Source organism: Pogona vitticeps, chromosome 1 (assembly GCF_051106095.1).
Source record: "Pogona vitticeps strain Pit_001003342236 chromosome 1, PviZW2.1, whole genome shotgun sequence".
Lineage (NCBI taxonomy): Eukaryota > Metazoa > Chordata > Lepidosauria > Squamata > Agamidae > Pogona > Pogona vitticeps.
In genome coordinates, this window is record NC_135783.1 from 50,699,750 (window position 1) to 50,719,998 (window position 20,249).

The 20,249-nt window shown below is 40.8% G+C and overlaps 1 protein-coding gene across 4 annotated transcripts in view; it reads right to left on the reverse strand.

Annotated features, from left to right (window-relative positions):
* Positions 1 to 20,249, reverse strand: part of CRIM1 (cysteine rich transmembrane BMP regulator 1) — a 196,666-nt gene that overhangs the window by 83,155 nt on the left and 93,262 nt on the right. For 2 of the 4 annotated variants that reach the window (XM_072992639.2, XM_072992646.2), the window contains 3 exons: positions 14,750 to 14,992; positions 11,831 to 11,951; positions 992 to 1,113 (listed from right to left, as the gene is read on the reverse strand). In XM_072992639.2, the coding sequence (XP_072848740.2) occupies positions 992 to 1,113; positions 11,831 to 11,951; positions 14,750 to 14,992 (486 nt within the window). The remainder of the gene's footprint in view (positions 1 to 991; positions 1,114 to 11,830; positions 11,952 to 14,749; positions 14,993 to 20,249) is intronic. The other 2 variants (XM_072992651.2, XM_072992655.2) reach the window with 1 other exon arrangement.

The following is a 20,249-nucleotide window of genomic DNA, read 5'->3' on the forward strand; positions in this document are numbered from 1 at the left end:
GAGGCAATGATGGATTTTACTTTCTTGGGCTCTATGATCACTACAGATGGTGACAGCAGCCACAAAATTCCTCCTTCTTGGGAGGAAAACAATAACAAAGATGCAGTTAATTTTTAATTAATGGCAATCACCTCAATAATTTACGACATGGCATAATTCATAGAGTAACTGCTGAATTTGAAGAATAAATTCCTGTAATAAGCTTCTTAAAACAACTGAGGGAATTAGTTCATCGACCCAGTTCAGAATTGAAATCAAATGGTACCACCTGGGATGACAATCAACTTTTTTAAATATCTGAATTTTCTAGAAGTTATTCATATACTTTAATAACTATAAATTACACGTACAGATCCTGGTCACATTCTCACAAGCCAGGTCAGCAGCACAGCTAGGCAGCTGATGATCACAAAAGTTATTAAATGCAAGATATTCCAATGAATAAAAAGAGGAATGCTTAAGCTGAGAAGAAGGTCATAATCTTGCTAGGTAGAAAGTGGTGGGGCAGGAGAAGCCATAATTCTTGCCCTCTTAGTGGAAAAATTAAAAATAGAATATGTAAGGGGCAGAACTTCCATGGCCTGTTCACACCAGCATATACTGGCATACGGCATTATGTTTGGCAACTAAGAATTGCACCATGCCACTGCACAATGTGTCCCCAATGTGATCAACTGCACAACATACCAGTGGAAGTGCTACATGGACAGGATTTCCAACTGAGTCATAGTGCAACTACTTAGAGTTGCACGCATGTGTGGCACAACAGATTTTGGCCTGCATATGGTAAATGAATTTTAATGCTGGCATTCATGTTTAATGTATAAATAGAAGATCTACTCACATTAAAGATTTGTTTGGAAACTAGTTCTGCATAAGTATATGGATAATTTCTATTTTTATTATGCTTCACACTGGATAACACTTTAATACTATCCATTTATCAAAACCTCAAAATACTTAGTCCAAGTATACTGTGAACAAAACATACCATTGACACATTCAAAGACATCACAGCACTTGCCAGGTGTTCTGTCTCCACGTGATACTATTTGGGGGATGTAGCCTGCCTCGCATTTTGGAACACCACATAAACCAGAGAGACATTCGCACCTGAAACCAAAGCAATGAAAGCTCCATAAATAAATGAAGCAACACATGATGTGGAAAAACAAACAGGGAAAACCAGTTGGTGATAGCAAATTGATTTCCTGCTGTTAATATATTAAAAAAGACAACATGACTACTTTAAACACAACACAGTAAACAAAGCTGAATACTTGTTCTAAACAATAATGCTGGGCTTTAATCAGAATTCTAATACTCTAAATTGTACTTAGCTTAGGGGTCTGAGTAAATATGTTGAAAATACCTTAGTTCTAGATTTTTAAAGAGTAGCCTGGATGCTAGATGGATAATCACTCTGTCTATCACAAGATTGTTGCAAAGGTTACCAAAATGAAGTCGAAAAACGACTCTTTACCTTAAATATTTCTGTAACATTCTCACTATCATAATCTTTAAAATGTTATTTCATCAACGGTGGACATGTGTTTTTTAATTTGAAATGGCAGGAGAATATACAATAAAGTAGATGACATAATCAGGACTTCTATAAGGTTCCATGTTTTATTACAAATTTACCTGTCAACATTAAGTTTAAAGTTTACCTGTTTATCCCATTTTAATACAATTCAACACAGGATGAGCAATATTAGATGTTTTTGTATCCCTACTTCAGACATTTTGGTTTGGGACCTCAGTACTTGCCAAAGTGCCTCTCCCTGAGATCGTCTGCCTGTTTCACATGCTCCACTCAAGTGATGATGCTGTGGGCTGCCACCCTGAGAGAGGCTTGAAAATCTATGTGTAGGAAATGGGCCTTCTCTGTGGTGGCTGCCACATTATGTAATGCGTTGCTACTGGAGGTAGGCCAGGCCTCTTCCTTCCTAGCAATCTGAAGGTCATTCAAACCCCATCTCTTCAGACAAGCTTTTCTGTAGACTTCCTGTGCATGACTGGCTATTATGTTTATCTTTTTTAAAAATTGCTGTTGTCCTTGGGGTGTCTTTTGGGGGTTGGGGTTTTATTTCTTTTTAAATTATATTTGTCTGATTGTTTTTATGTGTTTATCTGTGTGATCAACCCAGATGGGTAAGGTAAAAAAAATTAAACAAACAAACAAAATACATAGTAAAATCTTGAATTCTCCAGATCAGTCCAAACATTTAACCTACTTATCAAGGAATATTTAGGAATATATTTTTTAATTAACCATGGTCACAAACAAACCCTTCTTTAAAGAGAAGACAGAAAACTGAGATATAATTAAAAACAAGTCATTGTTTACTGAAACTTTACGAATACATTTTCAGTGCTACATAAACTCTTATACAGTGGACCCTTGATTTACAGACGGCTTGACTTACAGACTTTTTGAGTTACAGACTTCTCTGGCCCCAAAGTTTAGGTTTGACTTCCAGCCTGAGAATTGACTTACAGACCAGAAAAAAACCAAAATGGAACAAAAACGGCCTGTTCCGGGATTAATCGGTTTTCAATGCACTGTAGGTCAATGGAGACTTGACCTACAGACTTTTTGACTTGAGAACCGCCTTCCAATACGGATTAAGTTCTCAAGTCAAGACCCCACTGTACTGTTTTTACTGAGAGAAGTGAGTTAAACAATACTGTTAACTGGAATTAAACTATATTCCTGGATCCCTGTCTACCTAGTCTATTTTTTGTGTTTCAGGGTTTTATTGGGTGTTTGGGAACAAGATTTTAAACTGTTTTAAAAATAATTCAAATGCCTGATCAACAAGGGCTGATGTGGCTTACTCTCTTTTTGTATGTCTATAGCCATCTTAATGATATTCTGCTATATGTTAACTGTATTTAAGCTTAAGAGGATTTAAGCACTATTACAGTATAAATCTATTCAAATTCCAGAATATTCAAATTTGCACTTATTAAGAGAGCACAAAAATCAGTGTTCAGTTTGGGAATGCTTGAAATGGCTGAAGAAAATGAAAAATGAATCTGGATAGTTGAGAAAGAGACTGGTGAGGGATAAGGCAACAACTGTTGATACTATGTTCTTCTGCCACCTTTTGGAAGGCTTCTCTCCTCTATCCATTCCTGTAGTGGACAGGCATTTTGGAACACCAAAAACATCAAAATGCTATTTTTAACTAGGGCCAGCTATAAAAATGGGGGGAAAGCAAGATGCCTCGATCCAGACAGGAATGTTAAACAGCACTTGCATATGGCATTATCAGAGTAGCCTGCCCTTTTTTGGTTAGTGTTGTGTGGGTTATATACCATCTGGGCAAGCCCAGTGGAAGTGAAATAAGATGAATAATTTTTATAAGAGAGGAAATAATATTAATAAAATGATAATGCAAGTAATTAAAATCTGATCACAAAGAGCAAATGATGATATAAAGTTGGGTTTTATCCTTTATCTTTTGGGGTGAGGGGCCTTTCACAATCATTAAGATGACCGCTAATAAAAGAAGACGAGAATAAAATAAATATACATACTACATAGTTAACAAATGGAAACATAGGGTGAATGTAAAAGTTTAATATGAAAAAAGAGTTTTCTGTTTACATATTGTAAATGGAGAAAAATAGGAAAAACTAGAGAAACTAAAAACATATTTCTGTTATTGGTATAACATAGAAAAGCTTATCAAGAGTTCTGAAACCAAGCATGTAGAGAAGTGAATATGACTAAAATGAGAGAGAGTGAGCACACAAACAAAAGACTGGAACCAATAGAAATATGAAGAGACTTTGAACACCTGGCCGCTAGTATGAAGTCGGTTTCAGCAAAACCCACAACTGTTTTACAGTACCTTCAAACTAACAGGGTTTACTTAGCAGAAATCCTTGTGAACTGCAGCCTACTTTTTCAGATGCAGAGAAATGGGCAGTCCGCAAAAGCTTATGCCAAATAAAACATGTTAGCCTTTAAAATACAGTGGTGCCTCGACTTACAACTATAATCCGTTCCAGAAGATGGACGCAAGTCGAAATGATCATAAGTCAAAGGACCATTTCCCACAGGAATGCATTGAAATGCAATTAATCCATTCCAGCCAAGGAAAAAAATATCATCCCCCCCCAAAAAAATTCACTACAAGACTCATTGGAAACGTGCTTAATCCCTTCCAGCCGAAGGGGGGGGGGAGAAAAGCAACCAAGTGTGCAAGACCCATTGCAAATGCACATAAAAGAAATGGACCAGATTGGAAATGCACAGAGAACAGAGGGAAAAGGTCGGAAATGCAAAGAAAACAAAGGAAAAAGCAAGGGAAGCATGCAGGACCCATTGCAAATGCACAGAAAACAAATGGAGCAGATTGGAAATGCACAGAGAACAGAGGGACAAGGTCAGAAATGCAAAGGAAAAAGCAGGGAAGCATGCAGGACTGTTCAGAAATGGGGGGAAACCCCAAAAGCAACCAAACCCAAGACCCATCGGAAATGGGGGGGAACCTAACAAACAAACAAACCCCCAAGACCCATCGGAAATGGGGGGGGGGAAACCTAACAAACAACCCCCCAAGACCCATCACAGCACAGAAACATAACCTCCTCCAGTCTAAAACCATGCTGCAAAAACACCCAGAACAGTTTTAAAAAGCAGAAAACAGCAACTTACCTTACCTAACAGGCAGTCCCAAGCCTCCCTGAAAACACACACATGCTCACTGAGAAACAGAAGCCAGGCAGTCCCTCTTCGATCGCACTCACTCTAACCGTCAGGGCAAAAGAGCTACAAAGAAGCAGCCTTTTTTGCCACCTACAGTTAGCAATTTGAATTTCCCGCCTTTCCCCCCTGCCCTTTTCTGTTTGTAAGTGGAAGCTCCGGTCAGAAGTACAGTAGAAGCAAAATTTTGCAGCCGGAGCTGGTTGTAACTCGAAATGGTCATAAGTAGGTACGTTCGTAAGTGGAGGCAGCACTGTACTGCAGGACTACCTGTCAGTTTTGCTGCAACTAAAGACTAACACAGCTACCGTTCTGAATGTTTCTTAGAGATCACTATGATTGGAAGGAGACAAGGTTTCTTTTTCTACTAGGTGTTCTGAATACAATGTAGTAGTAGTTATCCAATAACTTTTGTTTTATTTATGTATTTGTTTATTTATTTGATTTATATACTGCCCATCTGGCAGCCAAGACCACTGTTATGAAAAGAGAAAACAATATGCAGTTATGAAAATGAAAACAATGTGCTGGGCCGATGTTATGCAAAGACATTTTAATGTGGAAAATAACTTTAAAGGATGGTAGGGAAAGACACATATTTGGCATCCTTCCTATCACTGCTTGACTACATCTCCAATCATCCCTCACCACTAGATATGAAAGACAGGACTAATGTGACCTGTAATCCAGTAATGTCTAGAGAGCCACACATCTTAAGTAATTATATCATTCTAAATCTTGGTATCTAAGGAACAATTCAGAACTACAGTAGAAACAAAACAGATATAGTGGAACAGAGGGAGAAGTATCTATGTCATGATGTCCTAATGACTGGTAAAAACTAGTGCAGGTCACAATTTACCCAATGAGGTAGCACTATGATAAAAATGATACATATAATTTTTTAATACTCCACTGCTCTTCTTTTGCAGTTGATCCTCTCTGTAAAACAAATGTTTTATGTGTTCTATAAAAAGATGTAATAAAAACTCATTGATTTTCCCCTCCACCAAGAAAAAGTATGTTTGATAGCTCAGGAATACCTCAAGATACCCCACTGAACACATGGTAAACTGTGAGGGTTTTTTTTTTTTTTTTGCTGCTATACAGTAGTAAAAGGACCAATAATTTTTATCAACAACAGGACTGGCAAACTTAAATTAGTATGTGTAAGGAATTTCTATGTTGTACAAAATAATAATTTGTTGCACAAAAACAAGGTACCAGAATGTGAAAAATGCTTAAAGTTAATAATCTTACCCTTTAGAACAGGGGTCCCCAACCCCCCAAGTCCACGGCCCGGTGCCGGTCCATGGGCTTCCTGGAACTGGGCCATGGAGATGGATCTCTGCCCCCTGCATGCACAGTGAGTGTGTTGCATTTGCAGAGGGGTGTGTTGTGCTCATGCACATGTGACATGCCCCCCCACGCATGGAGCCTGCAGTCCCCAACTGGTTAGGTTACCTCCCTGTAATCATGGCTCTTCTAGTGGACCTCTGTGAATTCACACAAAAGGGGTTATTCTGCGCCTGCACAGGATGTTCGGAAGATTCTAGAGTTTAGGAAAAAAGAAACAATTTAGTCCCCGCCCCCCGGGCGCGAGCTCTGCCTCCTCAACCTTCCTTTCAGTTCCCTAAATCCACCATTACCAAGAGTAGGTACCGAAGGAAGTCAACATGACAGACAGAGGGGAGGAAGGGAGGGATATGTGAATTCACAGAGGTTCACTAGAAGAACCATGGTTACAGGTAGGTAAACATAACTTTCTTCATAGTGGCCTCTGTGAATGCACACAAATGGGTGAATAGCAAGCTTACTCACTAGATGGAGGGCCATCATGGTAGCAAATATGACAGTATCGCCCTTCCAAATGCAGCATCATTCTTGGCTCTGACGTCCAGGTGGTAGTGCTTCGCGAATGTCAGAGCGTTAGACCAAGTGGCCACTCTACAGATGTTCTGTATCTGTATGCCTCGATGGAGAGCGGTCGATGTTGAAACTGCTTGAGTAGAGTGTGCCTTCAAGTGGCGTGGTATTGGCTTGCCTGCAAGTTGGTACGCTAGCTGAATTGTTTGCACTATCCATCTCGATAACGTCATGAGCACCCCTGTTGGGTCCATGATATTATAAGAACAGTCTGGGAGAACTTCTAAAGTGCCTTGTCCTGGTAAGGTAGAAAGTGAGGGCTCTCCTTACGTCTAATGTGTGAAGCTTTCACTCAATTGCTGTGGACGGAGATGGGAATAACATTGGAAGTGTAATAGACTGGTTTAGATGAAAGTCTGATATCACCTTAGGTAGGAAGGAGACGTCCAAGTACAAGGTAACTTTGTCCGGATGCATCTGAAAATATGGAGAGTCTGCTCTTAGAGTGGCCAATTTGCTAGCTCTTCTCATGGAGGTAACTGCAATGAGAAAGGCGGTTTTGAGAGAAAGTAGTTTCTCATTACAGGCGGCCATGGGTTCGAATGGCAGTCTGGTAAGTGCTTCCAAGATTAGCTGAAGAGACCACTGTGGTACAATACGCTTTATTGGGGGCCTGATGTTTTGTAGGCCTTTGAGGAATCTTTTGACAGTGGTATCAGATAAAAGTTTGATAGACTGGGAGCGGGTCGGTTGGTGGGCTATAACAGCTGAGACATATACTTTGATCGTAGAATGTGCAAGTCCCAGACGAAATAGATGCAAGATAAAGGTAAGTATCGTTTTAACGGAGGGCGGGACTGGTGTGAGTCCCTTGGATTGAGTGAATTTAATGAAAGATTTCCATTTGTTTTGATAGAGTCGGGAAGTGGATGGTTTCCGAGCATGGTCTAGGACTGCCCGAAACTTGGGGATATCCTCCACGCTGTCAGGTGGAGGGATTGGATGTGTGTATGGAGAATGGACCCGTCGTTCTGGGAGAGGAGAGTCGGTATGGAAGGTAGGTGAAACATTTCCCTCATTATCTTCTTGAGGTAGGTGAACCACAGTTGTCGCAGCCACCATGGGGCAATAAGTATCGCGTCCGTGCGGTACTGGATGATTCTGATGACTGTCTTTAGGAGCATGGGTATCGGAGGGAACAGGTAAGTGAGTTCTCCGGACCAGGGTATCATGAATGCATCTCCTAGTATCTATGCTGGCTCTCGACCAGTATCTGAGGCACTTGGTATTGTAACGGGATGCAAAGAGGTCTATTGTTGGTTGGTCCCATCTGAGGCATATATCTCGGAAGACTGTCTCGTTTAGGGACCACTTGTGTGTGCGAGCGGGGAGTCTGCTGAGGCGATCTGCAAGATAGTTGTTGTCCAATGTGGATTGCTTGAGGGAAAACGTGATGAGTGCGGCACCATTGCCAAAACTTCATGGTTAGACGAAGGAGGGGTAGGGAGCGGGTCGCTCCCTGTTTACATAATTGCATGTGTCGTGTTGTCCGTTATGAGCTGAACTGCCCTTCCCTCAATACGTGGGAGAAAGGCTTGAAAGGCCTTCATGATGGCCAACATTTCCAGTTGATTTATGTGGAGCACTTTTTCTCTTTTTGATCACAAGCCGTGCATCTGTAGTTCTTGGCAATGAGACCCCTATCCCGAGGGGCTGGTGTCTGCTGCTATGTGTATTGAGAGGCAAGGCGGCTTGAGTGGTCTGCCAATTGATAGATTGTGTACGGATTTCCACCAAACAAGTTGGTCTGTCAGGTGCGGTGGAATCTGTAACTTATTCAGCAGGCTGTCCACTGAAGGGTCAAATTGAGAGAAGAACCAGGATTGGAGTGCCCTCAACTTCAGCTTGGACGGCTGCTGCTTGGTGTACCGAAAGGGCTGATACTGGTACTACTGTTGGTATGGGGGCCTCTTGTAAGAAGGCTTCTGGTATTTATATGGTTGGTACAGTACATATGATTTGGCCGTCTTTCTCATCTTGTGAATGTTTTCCATTATATCATCCGTTTTTGAATTAAACAGCCCCACGGCGTCGAAGGGGAGGTCTTCAATCTTATTCTTAGTATCATCCACAATATTAGCTGCCCTGAGCCAAGCATGCCGCCTGACTGCTACTGAAGCTAGCATGGCTTTGACGCGACCCTCTGTTGTTTGGCGAGAGTACTGACATTCACTCAATGTATAGACATTCAGAGTTTCAGACTTTGATGGTTCTGGTAGGGCTTGCAGAGTGGGGAGAACTCTGTCCCACAGATGTTTCTAATAGGCCCCCATTGCCGCCTGGTAATTGGAAATTTGGATCATCAGCGCCACTAGAGAGTAAAGTTTTCTCCCCAAGGAATCAATTTTTCATTCCTCTCTGTTTACAGGAGTTGTAAAAGACCTGCTGTGGGACTTGTACTGAGTGGCCTCGGCCACAATAGAGTTAGGGATTGGATGTTTGATTAGGAAGTCCACATCCAACCCATGTATCTTATAATGGTGTTCAATTTTTCGGTAAACTTGTAGAGGACAATTTATCCCACAACTCAACGAGCTTAAGGAGCGCTGGGATGAGGCTCAAGCTAGGCAGAGGTGACTTGTCCTGGTCCATGTCGTGGAACACGAGATCCTTTTCATGCTGTGCTGATAATTGAGCGTCAAGTTGTAAGGTCCTCGCCATACGCAGTATGAGTTGAGCGTAAGACGATTAGTCTTCTGAAGATGTAAATGGTTGACAAAATTTCTTCTTTATCTTGTTATACTTATATGTTGTTTTTTATTTGTTTGGAAGCTGTCTAGAGTGGTCGCAAGACCAGATAGGCGGGATATAAATAAAATAAATAAAAATAAATAAATAAATAAATAGACTGTCCGTGATATTCTCTGGAGGGTGTTGAGTGTCAGATGCCCCCGTGGAGGATGAGCCGTCCTTATTGGAAGAAACAGAGGTCCTTGAAGGTGAATGGTGGAAACCTCTCGTGCAAACCCTAGGATGGGGTTTGACATGCGACTGTGTGGATGTCGAGAAAGGCTTGGTATCAGGGTCCTGAGGGACAACGTTTGCTGTGATTAAGGCGTCTAGCTCGTGCTGGTACTACGGGTTCTGGTACCATAGTCCTCTTTCATGATGGTTCGACTTGGGGAGGTAGGGACATTCCCTCGGTGTCGAGTAGTGGTTTCAAGCGGAGACGGCATGGAGGGGTACCAAGATGGTGGCAGAAAATTAAATCCCCTGTGTTCTTGGTAAGCATAGCCATGGTACGGATATGGCTGGTATCGATCATAATGGTAGCCGTAATGCAGTGGCCCCTGGGGATGGTAGTATTGGCCCTCATGGCCCCACGGTTGGTATGGCGAAATATACTTTCGTTTCTCCATTCTCTTTTCTGGAGTGCATACTGCAGACTCCTGCTTGGATTTGGCATCAGTACCTGCCCACCCTGAAGATCGAGGGCTAGAATGGGCTAAGGCCGGGCTGGATGATGCATCAGCCTCACCATGGCCTGAACTTGGAGAAAAATGGAGCAAGGCATGAGGTGCTTGAGCTGGAGGAATGGCACATTCCTCTCTATCTGAAAGCCCAAGATTGTCTCTTGAAGATTCTTCCAAATGCATTGGAGCTGGAGGGAGCGGAGTAATGGCCGGTTTAAAGGTTGTCTTTTGTTTCTTAATTTTGTCCTTATCTTTCCTCTTTTTTGCAGACTTGGCTGGCCTTGCAGAAGCCTTAGAAGAGGCTCGTTTGGCTGATTTTTGAGAATTCTTGGGCTTGGTAAGAAAAGAAGTCATGCTCAACAAGGACTGTGCAGCCAGGCTGGGGGCAGTCTTTGCAACCTCCAATCGTGGAGTGGGAGAAGGAACAGGCTGCCCTTCCATGGCTGGATTAAGGGTCTTTTTGTAGAGAAAGGACCTTAGGCGTTGCAGTCTGAGCTTAATAGCTTGTTCAGAGAAGCTTCTACACGAAGAGCACGACTGGGTTTGATGGGATACCCCCAGGCAAAACAAGCACAAATTGTGTCCGTTGGTCAAAGGAATTTTTTGAGTACAAATGGAGCACTTCTTAAAACCCTGAGGGGCCATAAACAGGGGGGAAAGGGAATAAAATAAGGGACAGGGAATTGGGGGAGACAGCGAAAGAACTTAAAGGGTGGTTCTATTGCTAGAAAAAAACAATATTGAATAGAAATCAAGATAGGAATAGAAAAAAGGGCTATTATCACTTTCCTTAATTGCACTGCTGTTCCTCATGTCCTACCCTAATGGCAGAAAAAAAAGGAACTGAAAGGAAGGTTGAGGAGGCGGAGCCCACGCCCTGAGGGGGGGGGGGAACTAAATTGTTTCTTTTTTCCTAAGCTCTAGAATCTTCCAAACGTCCTGCATAGGCGTGGAATAAACCTATTTGTGTGCATTCACAGAGGCCAGTATGAAGAACCATAGCTTTCAGCTGTAGTGCCCAAAGGAAGACAAAAAACATGGCCAACATTAGGCAGGAGTCTGGTAGGCATGAAAAAATTCCTTCCCAGACTTTCAAGATGACCTGCATATACCAAGGACACCCTATATTTGTTAAAGAAAAGCTTTAGGAACTAACTCCTTTCATAAAACACGTTCCAGAACTGGAAGCAATCTTACTGCTTCTATTTTTTGCCATAAACAGTCTCACATAACAATGTGGATATATCTAGCAATTTTTTATTTATTTATTTATTTATTTATTTATTTATTTATTTATTTATTTATTTATTTATTTATTTATTAGATTTTTACCTCCTCTAGACCATGTCTACTTGGGGCGGCTTACAAAATAAAACAGCACTGTATAAAAATAAATAAAATCATAAAAATTTCGATTACAATTTTAGTTTGAACAGTTAATTTAAAGAATAGATTACCAAGATGGAATAGCATAAAAAGGAAAAAATAAAGATTTAGTTGACTGGAGGGAAGGCCTGCTTGAATAGCCAAGTTTTTAACTGGCTTTTAAAAACACCCAGCAAGGGTGCCAGCCGAATTTCTGTTGGGATGGTATTCCTAGGCTAAATTCCAAATTTAGCTGAGAAAAAGTACTTCCCTTTAAAATTAACTGAGATAGCTATGTTCAACAATCAATAAGTTAGCTGTTTCTAACCATTCTATCACTAACAGCTTTGTAAGGAGAAAACCTAAATGTCATGACTCGTACTCTATTATCAAATACATGACAAACCTTGTAGGAAGAGTACAGCATCCATCAGCTGTCAGCCTGACTTGAGTTTCATAGCTATCCAAAGGACAAACAACTTGTTGGACAGGAGGGCATTCCACTGTACTACAGTCTATGCTGAACACTGTTGGGAAAGCAAATGAAAGATATGGTTAAGATTTACCTTGCAATATAGTAAAGAGCCCTATTGTCTTAATTACAGAATACAAAAATTAACTTCATTATACACAAATTGCTGAGGAGTAAACATGGCATTTCAAGACCAGTCTCGAATTACTTCAAATGCAGACAACCAAGGCAACCAATCATCTCAAAGCCTGCATTCTCAGATCTGTCTCAGCAGCCTTTTTCTTACACATACTTAGAAACATATTAAATGTATGATGGAACATTATGGCAACTGGCTTCCATGAAAATATGACATATGAATGTGAATTCTAATGCAAATACAAAATATGTGATTTATTTTTATTAGTCTAAAAATTATACCTTTAGAAGAGGTAGCCATGTTAATCTGTACTAGCATATCAGGCAAAAATTAAAATAAATAAATAAATAAAAAAGATAAAAATGTTGTGGTATGTTAAAGACTGTTTCTTTTGTTTCTGCCTACAATTATACCTGTCATATGATTTGTCAGTCAGTGCTGTAGAACCCGAAAATGAGTACTTCTATTCTAGCATAATGTAAAGCTACTGTGCAAAGAATGCATTGCCAATATGGAATTTGACAATTCCACAGGCTAGCTTTCCAGGTTGCCCATCTAGTAGTCAATCCATGTGCAACACAGTATAGTCAATTTGTGAAGTTTATCATGGCAAGTGTGGAGAGAGACAATGATCAGAGTCAACAGCAGCATAACAGAGAGAAGAGCAGAGCAGAGTTTTCGTGATGCCCTGTCAGTGTTCCACAATAGCAGATTCCCCTTGCTGTGTGAGGCACTTGTCTTCAACTTGTATGTGTTTCCATGAGTATTTGTGACATACTTTTTTTTTGCTCTGTATGTTCAGAGGCTGCCTTTGTCATAACTAAATATGTCAACACACATTGTCTCTCATATAAATGAATAATAATATGGACCAGAGGAGATTTGGGTTTGCCATTATTAACTCAAAGACTGCAACAGCATTTATTCCCCTTCTGTAAGGGAAAATGGCTAGTGATGAAGTCCTTTGTTTTTCCATTACTATGGTCCAATGAAAACTGTGTTCCAGGTCAGCCAAACTGAACGGTCACATGTACTGTACTAAAACTGGACAGTGACAGCTGAGAACAGGAGTGGAAAGAAGGCAGACTGGAAAATCTAATGGTACATATTTGGGCAATTAACAGTATATTGACTAGGATTTTACTCCCACACATTTAATCATAGCTGCAACAAAAAGTGGAATGTAGTGGTGCTGCAGGTTAAACTGCAGAAGCCTCTGTGCTGCAAAGTCAGAAGACCAGCAGCTGTAAGATCAAATCCATGCAACAGAGTGAGTTTCCATCGCTTGTCCCAGCTCCTGCCAACCTAGCAGTTCGAAGGCATGTAAAAACGTGAGTACTTAAATAGGTACCACCTTGGTGGGAAGGTAATGGCATTCCGTGTCTAGTTGCACTGGCCATGTGAGCACAGAAACTGTCTATGGACAAACGCTGGCTCTACGGCTTGGAGACGGGGATGAGCGCCACACCCTAGAGTCAGACCCAACTGGCCTAAATCTCAAGGGGAACCTTTACTTTTACCTTACAACAATATGAGCCAGCTGAAATGAAGAGGCCTGAAAAGTACTTCCAATCCATTTTTGCTACTGAAAATACATAAAATAAATTAATTCCTAAGATCCAGCATGTGCTTTTGTTCTAAACTGTTGTGGAGCCACTGGCTGCAGAGCCATGGATTGGGGATTCAATCTCCACTGTGCATCCTAGGAGAAGAGCCAGCTGCGTAGCTTTGGACATGCTGCACAGTCCCAGCACGCACTCAGAAGAAGGGAATGATAAACTACTATTGTGTAGATAGAAAACTACTGCCTAGAAGAACCTGAAAAGGGTCACCATGTCAGAATTGACTTGACCACACACAATTATTATTATTATCTGTTACACTTAGGTCTTGATGGCAGAATTCAAACAGAATACCAAGTTGATCTGACAAGGATCATGAACTCTGTCCACCACTGGTCTAAAACGCCTACATAAGAAAGTAGGATCAAATAAGATGAAAAGTCACAGAGAAACCATTGTAATAGTAAGATACAACTATTTGCTCTCAAGCCTAGTCAGTTTCTGGCCCTTGACACTGACCCACCACACATTTTGCATATACATAGGTATGTGTGATGTGAGAAAGAGGGTCCTCCTTCTGATTCTGCTGAATACCTCTGTGCTTTGCCAATGGAATGATACTTTTTACGTACGTACTCCCCTATGTCTGATATTCCAAATGGCCAGACTGCAAGCAAATGTGACAGGTTTTTTTTAATCAGGCAGCTGGGCTCAGTTCACAAGGTCACAATACAGTTATGATCTATTTATTCAAAACTTCTGTCATGCAGTGTTTTCCAAATGATCACTTTCTCTTGAGTGCCACTGGCCTGAAAGAACATATACTGGATTCTCAAACTATTATGTTAACTGGGGTTGTTGGTTAACATGATGGGTTATGGTAATCAAGGCTGTGAAGTAAAGCTGTGCAAGGTCTCTTCCTGCTTTGACTGGAATGTTCTCCTCTCTGAAAAGTGCAGGGAGAATGACGGCAACTATTGCAAGATTTTAAGGAAATCCTGATAAGCCATACAGCAGGTGCACACTGGGGGCCATTTTCTCTGATACAGCTAAAGTAGTAAGAGCAGTCAGGCACACAAAGGTGCCCATACTGAACTTTCAGTTTTAGATTTATACATACACATTTTAAAAATTGAGGGGGGTACACATTACCTGGTTTACATTCATAGAAGTCACAGCATTCCCCTGGCTTGCCTGATGCTTTAGAAACCAAGATATTCAAATAGCCTGGTTGGCAAACTTTCCTCAAACACCCTGCAGGGTTGCACACGCAGCGGCTAGGTAGAGGGCAGCATTCACCAGGTGGAGCATACCCTTCAATCAAAACAGAATCTTCTGGACAGCGAGGAGAAAACTGTACTTCACAACGGGCCTTGGAGCAGTCAGGCTTTTCTTCTGAAAACAAGACAGTGTGTGGATATCAGTAATAAGCTGTCCTGGTATATAAAGCTTCACTAGCTGGTCATGATTGCCAAAGAGAAAGGTACTACTACACATACTATTGGCTGGCCTTTCCCTCAAAGAAGATATCAGCTCTGTTAACTGGTGTCTGCCATGGCAGATAGCAGAAAAATGGTTAGTTGAATACCTCAGAAATTAATCTACTGTTGCAAATGTTTCTCAATGCCAAGCTATGTCACACATTTTTATATTCTGTTTTGTCACACAAGTAGTCTCTCATACATTTGGGTATAAGGGACAGTTTTACAAGTAGAAGAGAAAATAATAATCCTGTTTACAGATACAATTCTAAAATATCTCTGATACCCACTAAGATGCAGATATATCCACCTGTTCTAAAAAGGGCTTGAACTGCATATGCGGGAACATAGCAATATAAATACTGAAACAATCACACAGCTCCCATCCTACGAAGTACTATCACTTTATGTAATGAGACACCCACTTGTTGCCCTTATAAAGGCCAAGAGGTAGACTCAATTGATTAATTAATTCTCAGCAGCAGCTTAGGTGTGAGTCCAGTGACAGAACCTCCCATTAAATTGAAATGTTTCCACTCTGGTTTCATTTTTTTTCAAGACAGGAATAAGACTGACTAAGGTAAAGCAAAGAACAACAGCATGTGCAGTTATATATATAAGGTAGTGAATAAAAAGGAGTATGCAGGTGAATGTCATGTTATTACAATAGCTCTTGCAATCTGGGTATGTAATTGTGTTTCTTATTAGGTTAATACTGATGATCGCAGTGGTTTCCAATCTTGGGCAACCCAAGTGTTCTTCAGCTGCAACTACCAAAAACCTCAGCCAGCACAGCTAGTGGTGAAGGCTTCTGGGAGTTGCAGTCCAAGAACACCTGGGTTACCCAAGGTTCGGAACCCCCTGTCTATAACAACTGGTATGCAAAGTGCTGTACAGTACTTAAGAGAATATTACAGGTAAATAAGCCATAGTTGGGATCAGTGGTAGGTAAGCAGGCACCAATTCAATGCCCAGCTTCTTTTCTCCCAATGTTAATGACAAAGGCAAAGGCCACCTGCTGTAGCCAGGCTTCGCAGCTGTGAATGGTCAAGCCTAGAGAGAGGCCTGTAAAACTATTAACAGGAACCGGGCTTTCTCTGTAATGGCCGCAGTGCTATGGAACACATTGCCTGTTGATGTATGCCAAGTTTCCTCCCTTCCAACCTTCAGGAAATATGTGAAAGAGGAGCTTTTCCAAAAGGTCTTTGGTAACATCCATCCATCCATCCATCCATCCATCCATCTATTCAATTTATATCCCGCCTATCTAGTCGGTTAGGACCACTCTAGGCGGCTTACAACCTCACTCTTTTGATATTCTCATAGACCCATGTATTTGTTTGCTAATGCTTTAGATTTTTTTGTTTTTATAAACTATGGGTTTATGTTGTGGGTGGGTTATTATTTTTATTCTCTTTATTGATGTTAGCCCTACAGAGCAGTGTTCTGTTACTAGATGTGTGGGATAAAAATGTAAAAATACTTACTTACCAACCAACCAAGGCTGGTTAGGTGGCTTAATTGTTATAATACTAGGGTGCAGTCTTACTGTTGATTTATTTGATTTATATAGTGCTGTGCCCTAGTACTACAAAGTGGCTTATATCAGTTTTTCTACATTAGTTCTGCTCTCTGGGGCTCATAACAAATAATAAACATCAGGGATTTGAACCTGGCTTTCCTGAGGGCTAGTCTACTGCAGTGCACTGGGTACACAAGAGCGCCAAGCCCTGTTGGATGTCCGTTGATTTATCTCTATTTCAGGCTCATATTCATGGTTGACTCTTTTTTATAAAGTACTAACAGAACAGTTCAATAAGATACAACGAAATACACTAACTGAAGTACTACTCAAAGCAAGCTACTTACATCAAAAATCAAACAATGATTTCAGTGCCTCACCCTATCAACATTCCTTCTAATTTTCTGCCAGTGCTAGGATGGGGGCCCGTCCCACACACACAGGCTTCTGGCCATGACCAGAACCAAATGGGTAGCAACACTGGCTGTGCCCACACACCCATGCAGCTTAGAGAGAACACCACTCACTACCATCTGCAGAGTGCTCTAAAAACCTGCATATACCATCACATTGGAGTTGTGTGTTTTGAGCATAGTAACTGACATGAAACAATATTTTTCATTTAGAATGATGGTTTACTGATTAGGCATCATGATTTTCATTATACTCAAGGATCTCAAGGTATGTCATAAATAAATGCAGCCTTTTCCTCACACAAACTTCATTAAATGGCACTATAAAGGGAGGAGCTGCCTAGCTACCACAGGGCAGTTGGTGTTAACAGACTGCAAAGAAAGGGAGGGATTCTCACTGTCACCAACAAAAGGGTGATGTTAAAAATAGTTGCTGCCACTCAGTTAACTGCCCAGGAAAAAATCTCCATTGCTGTCAGAACTTTGTATCTACCACCTAATGTCTTCCACCCTCAAACTTTAAAGCACTGGAGAGAGCTGCTCCAACAAAAAGATACTGCTGCTCAAATTCAGTAGTAACTCTGTTGCTGTACGAGTTGGCTTGTAAACTCAGTGAATTAGGTATCTGGCTGTGGAGTCAGAGATTAGCAGTTCAGTTCCCCACTGTGCTTCTCGGAAGAGCCAGCCTTCGTGGGCCTGGAGAAACTGCACAGTCCCAGGATGCCACCAAAAGAATGGAATACTAAACCACTTCTAAGTACTCTGCCTAGTAAACCCTGAAAAACGCTGGCATAAGTCAGAATTGATTAAATGGCGTATGATGATGATGATGATGATTTCCAAAACAGCATGAGAAGACAAAAGGTACTAGAAAATATAATAATTTTATTTATTTATTTAAAATATTTTAGCCCATCTTTCTCCTTGAAAAGGATCCAAGACAGCTTACAATATTGAAAGACAATATTTAAAGTTAAAAGACAATATTTAAAGCAAAGAACAATGAGTATAAAGAGGCATCTTACATCATTAAAAGGCAATAATTAAAGCTAGGAACAATATGTATACAGATATTAAATTCTAGGAAAAACTGAAGACAGCAGGAAAAAAGGAATGTTCAACGTGAGATGCAAAGAAAGCCATTGAATTTCATTTGCAAAACCTGAGCAGAGCTGTTATTCCTAGAACTTTTTAAAAGTCCTTCATTCATAGGGTTCTATTTATTTTATTTTATTTCTTTATTAGATTTATATCCCGCCCTTCTAGCCAATGTCTACTCAGAGCAGCTATGAGAATGTTAGAATGTATTTGATGGCACTTAACAATGGATCTTACAGAACCAGAAAACAGGAAATCAGAATGAATACTGCAGTATTCCCATAAGAAGCTTTAATACAGGGTGGATAAAAATCAATAATTTTTAAAAAATCGATTTAAATCTAAGAAAATCAATTCTTTAATTGTCAAAAATATCCAATTTTAAAAATTAAATTGTGATGTCAACTGATTTGATTTAAATCAAATCTGCTCTGCTTTAATCTATGTTAGGCTTTCACAAGAAAAAAAGCAAGACAGATTAGAAGAAAATAAGAAGGAAACAGGTCTGGTACTGCTTGTGCAATTACTAATGAATACCCTGTTTTCTTCTTTTTTAAAAAGCAGAATTCTGATCTAACAATTGAAAAATAAAATTAGAATAAGCCTTTGAGGACAGTAGCCATCTTCCCTAAGTTGATTCCAGGTCACAGAAGAAGTTTTTGTTGTTAAATAAGATATTAAGGGCTATTAGCCATAATGATTAGAGGGCATCATATTCATCCTAAGAGGCAATATGCCTCTGATTTTCAGTTGGTTGGGAGCAAACATACAGTTGTGTTCAAAATTATTCAACCCCCAATGCTGTAAAGGGGTTTAGGGACTATAGTGTACCTTTGGAATTGTATTCAGAATGAAATCCTACAAGGACGTTTTAAAGAACCAAATGCAACTAAAATAACATCAATTGTTTATGTAATACAGTAGTAAATGTTTCTTTTGTGGTTTCTTCATTGCCACAATTATTCAACCCCTTAAAGACTACCACTCTGAAGAAGAGAGGTTCATTCAGGTGTTTTCGATCAGGTATTGAAAACACCTGTGGATGTCACTGAGCACCAATCAAGCATAATAAGCACCAATTAGGCAGCTTTAAAATGACTGTGATACTCAGCTCCTTCTAGACATTTACTGGTGTGGTTACAAACATGGTGAAGTCAAGAGAATGGTCCAGGAAGACAAGAGAAGAGGTGATTTGTCTTCACAGGAAGGGCAATGGCTATAAGAAGATTGCAAAGAAGTTAAACATACCAAGAGACACCATAGGAAGCATCATTCGCAAATTCAAGGCAAAGGGCACTGTTGAAATGCTACCTGGTCGTGGAAGAAAGAAGATGCTGACTTCGACTGCTGTGCGCTACCTAAAGCGTAGAGTGGTGAAAAGTCCCCGTGTGACTGCTGAGGAACTGAAAAAAGATTTGTCAGATGTGGGTATAGAAGTTTCAGCTCAGACAATAAGGCGCACACTGCGTAATGAAGGTCTCCATGCCAGAACCCCCAGGCGCACCCCCTTGCTGTCTCCCAAGAATAAGAAGAGTCGACTGCAGTATGCCAAAAGTCATGTGGGCAAACCACAAAAGTTGTGGGATAGTGTTCTGTGGACTGATGAAACAAAATTAGAACTGTTTGGGCCCATGGATCAACGCTATGTTTGGAGGAGGAAGAACAAGGCATATGACGAAAAGAACACCTTGCCTACTGTGAAGCATGGCGGAGGGTCAATAATGCTTTGGGGCTGTTTTGCTTCTGCAGGTACAGGGAAGCTTCAGCGTGTACAAGGTACCATGAATTCTCTTCAGTACCAGGAGATATTGGATGAAAATGTGATGCAGTCCGTCACACACCTGAGGCTTGGGAGACGTTGGACCTTTCAACAGGATAATGATCCCAAGCATACCTCCAAGTCCACTAGAGCATGGTTGCAGAGGAAAGGCTGGAACATTTTGGAGTGGCCATCGCAGTCACCAGACTTAAATCCGATTGAGAACCTCTGGTGGGACTTAAAGAAAGCAGTTGCAGTGCGCAAGCCTAAGAATTTGACTGAACTGGAGGCTTTTGCCCATGAAGAATGGGCGAAGATACCCGTAGATTGCTGCAAGACACTTGTGTCAAGCTATGCTTCACGTTTAAAAGCTGTTATA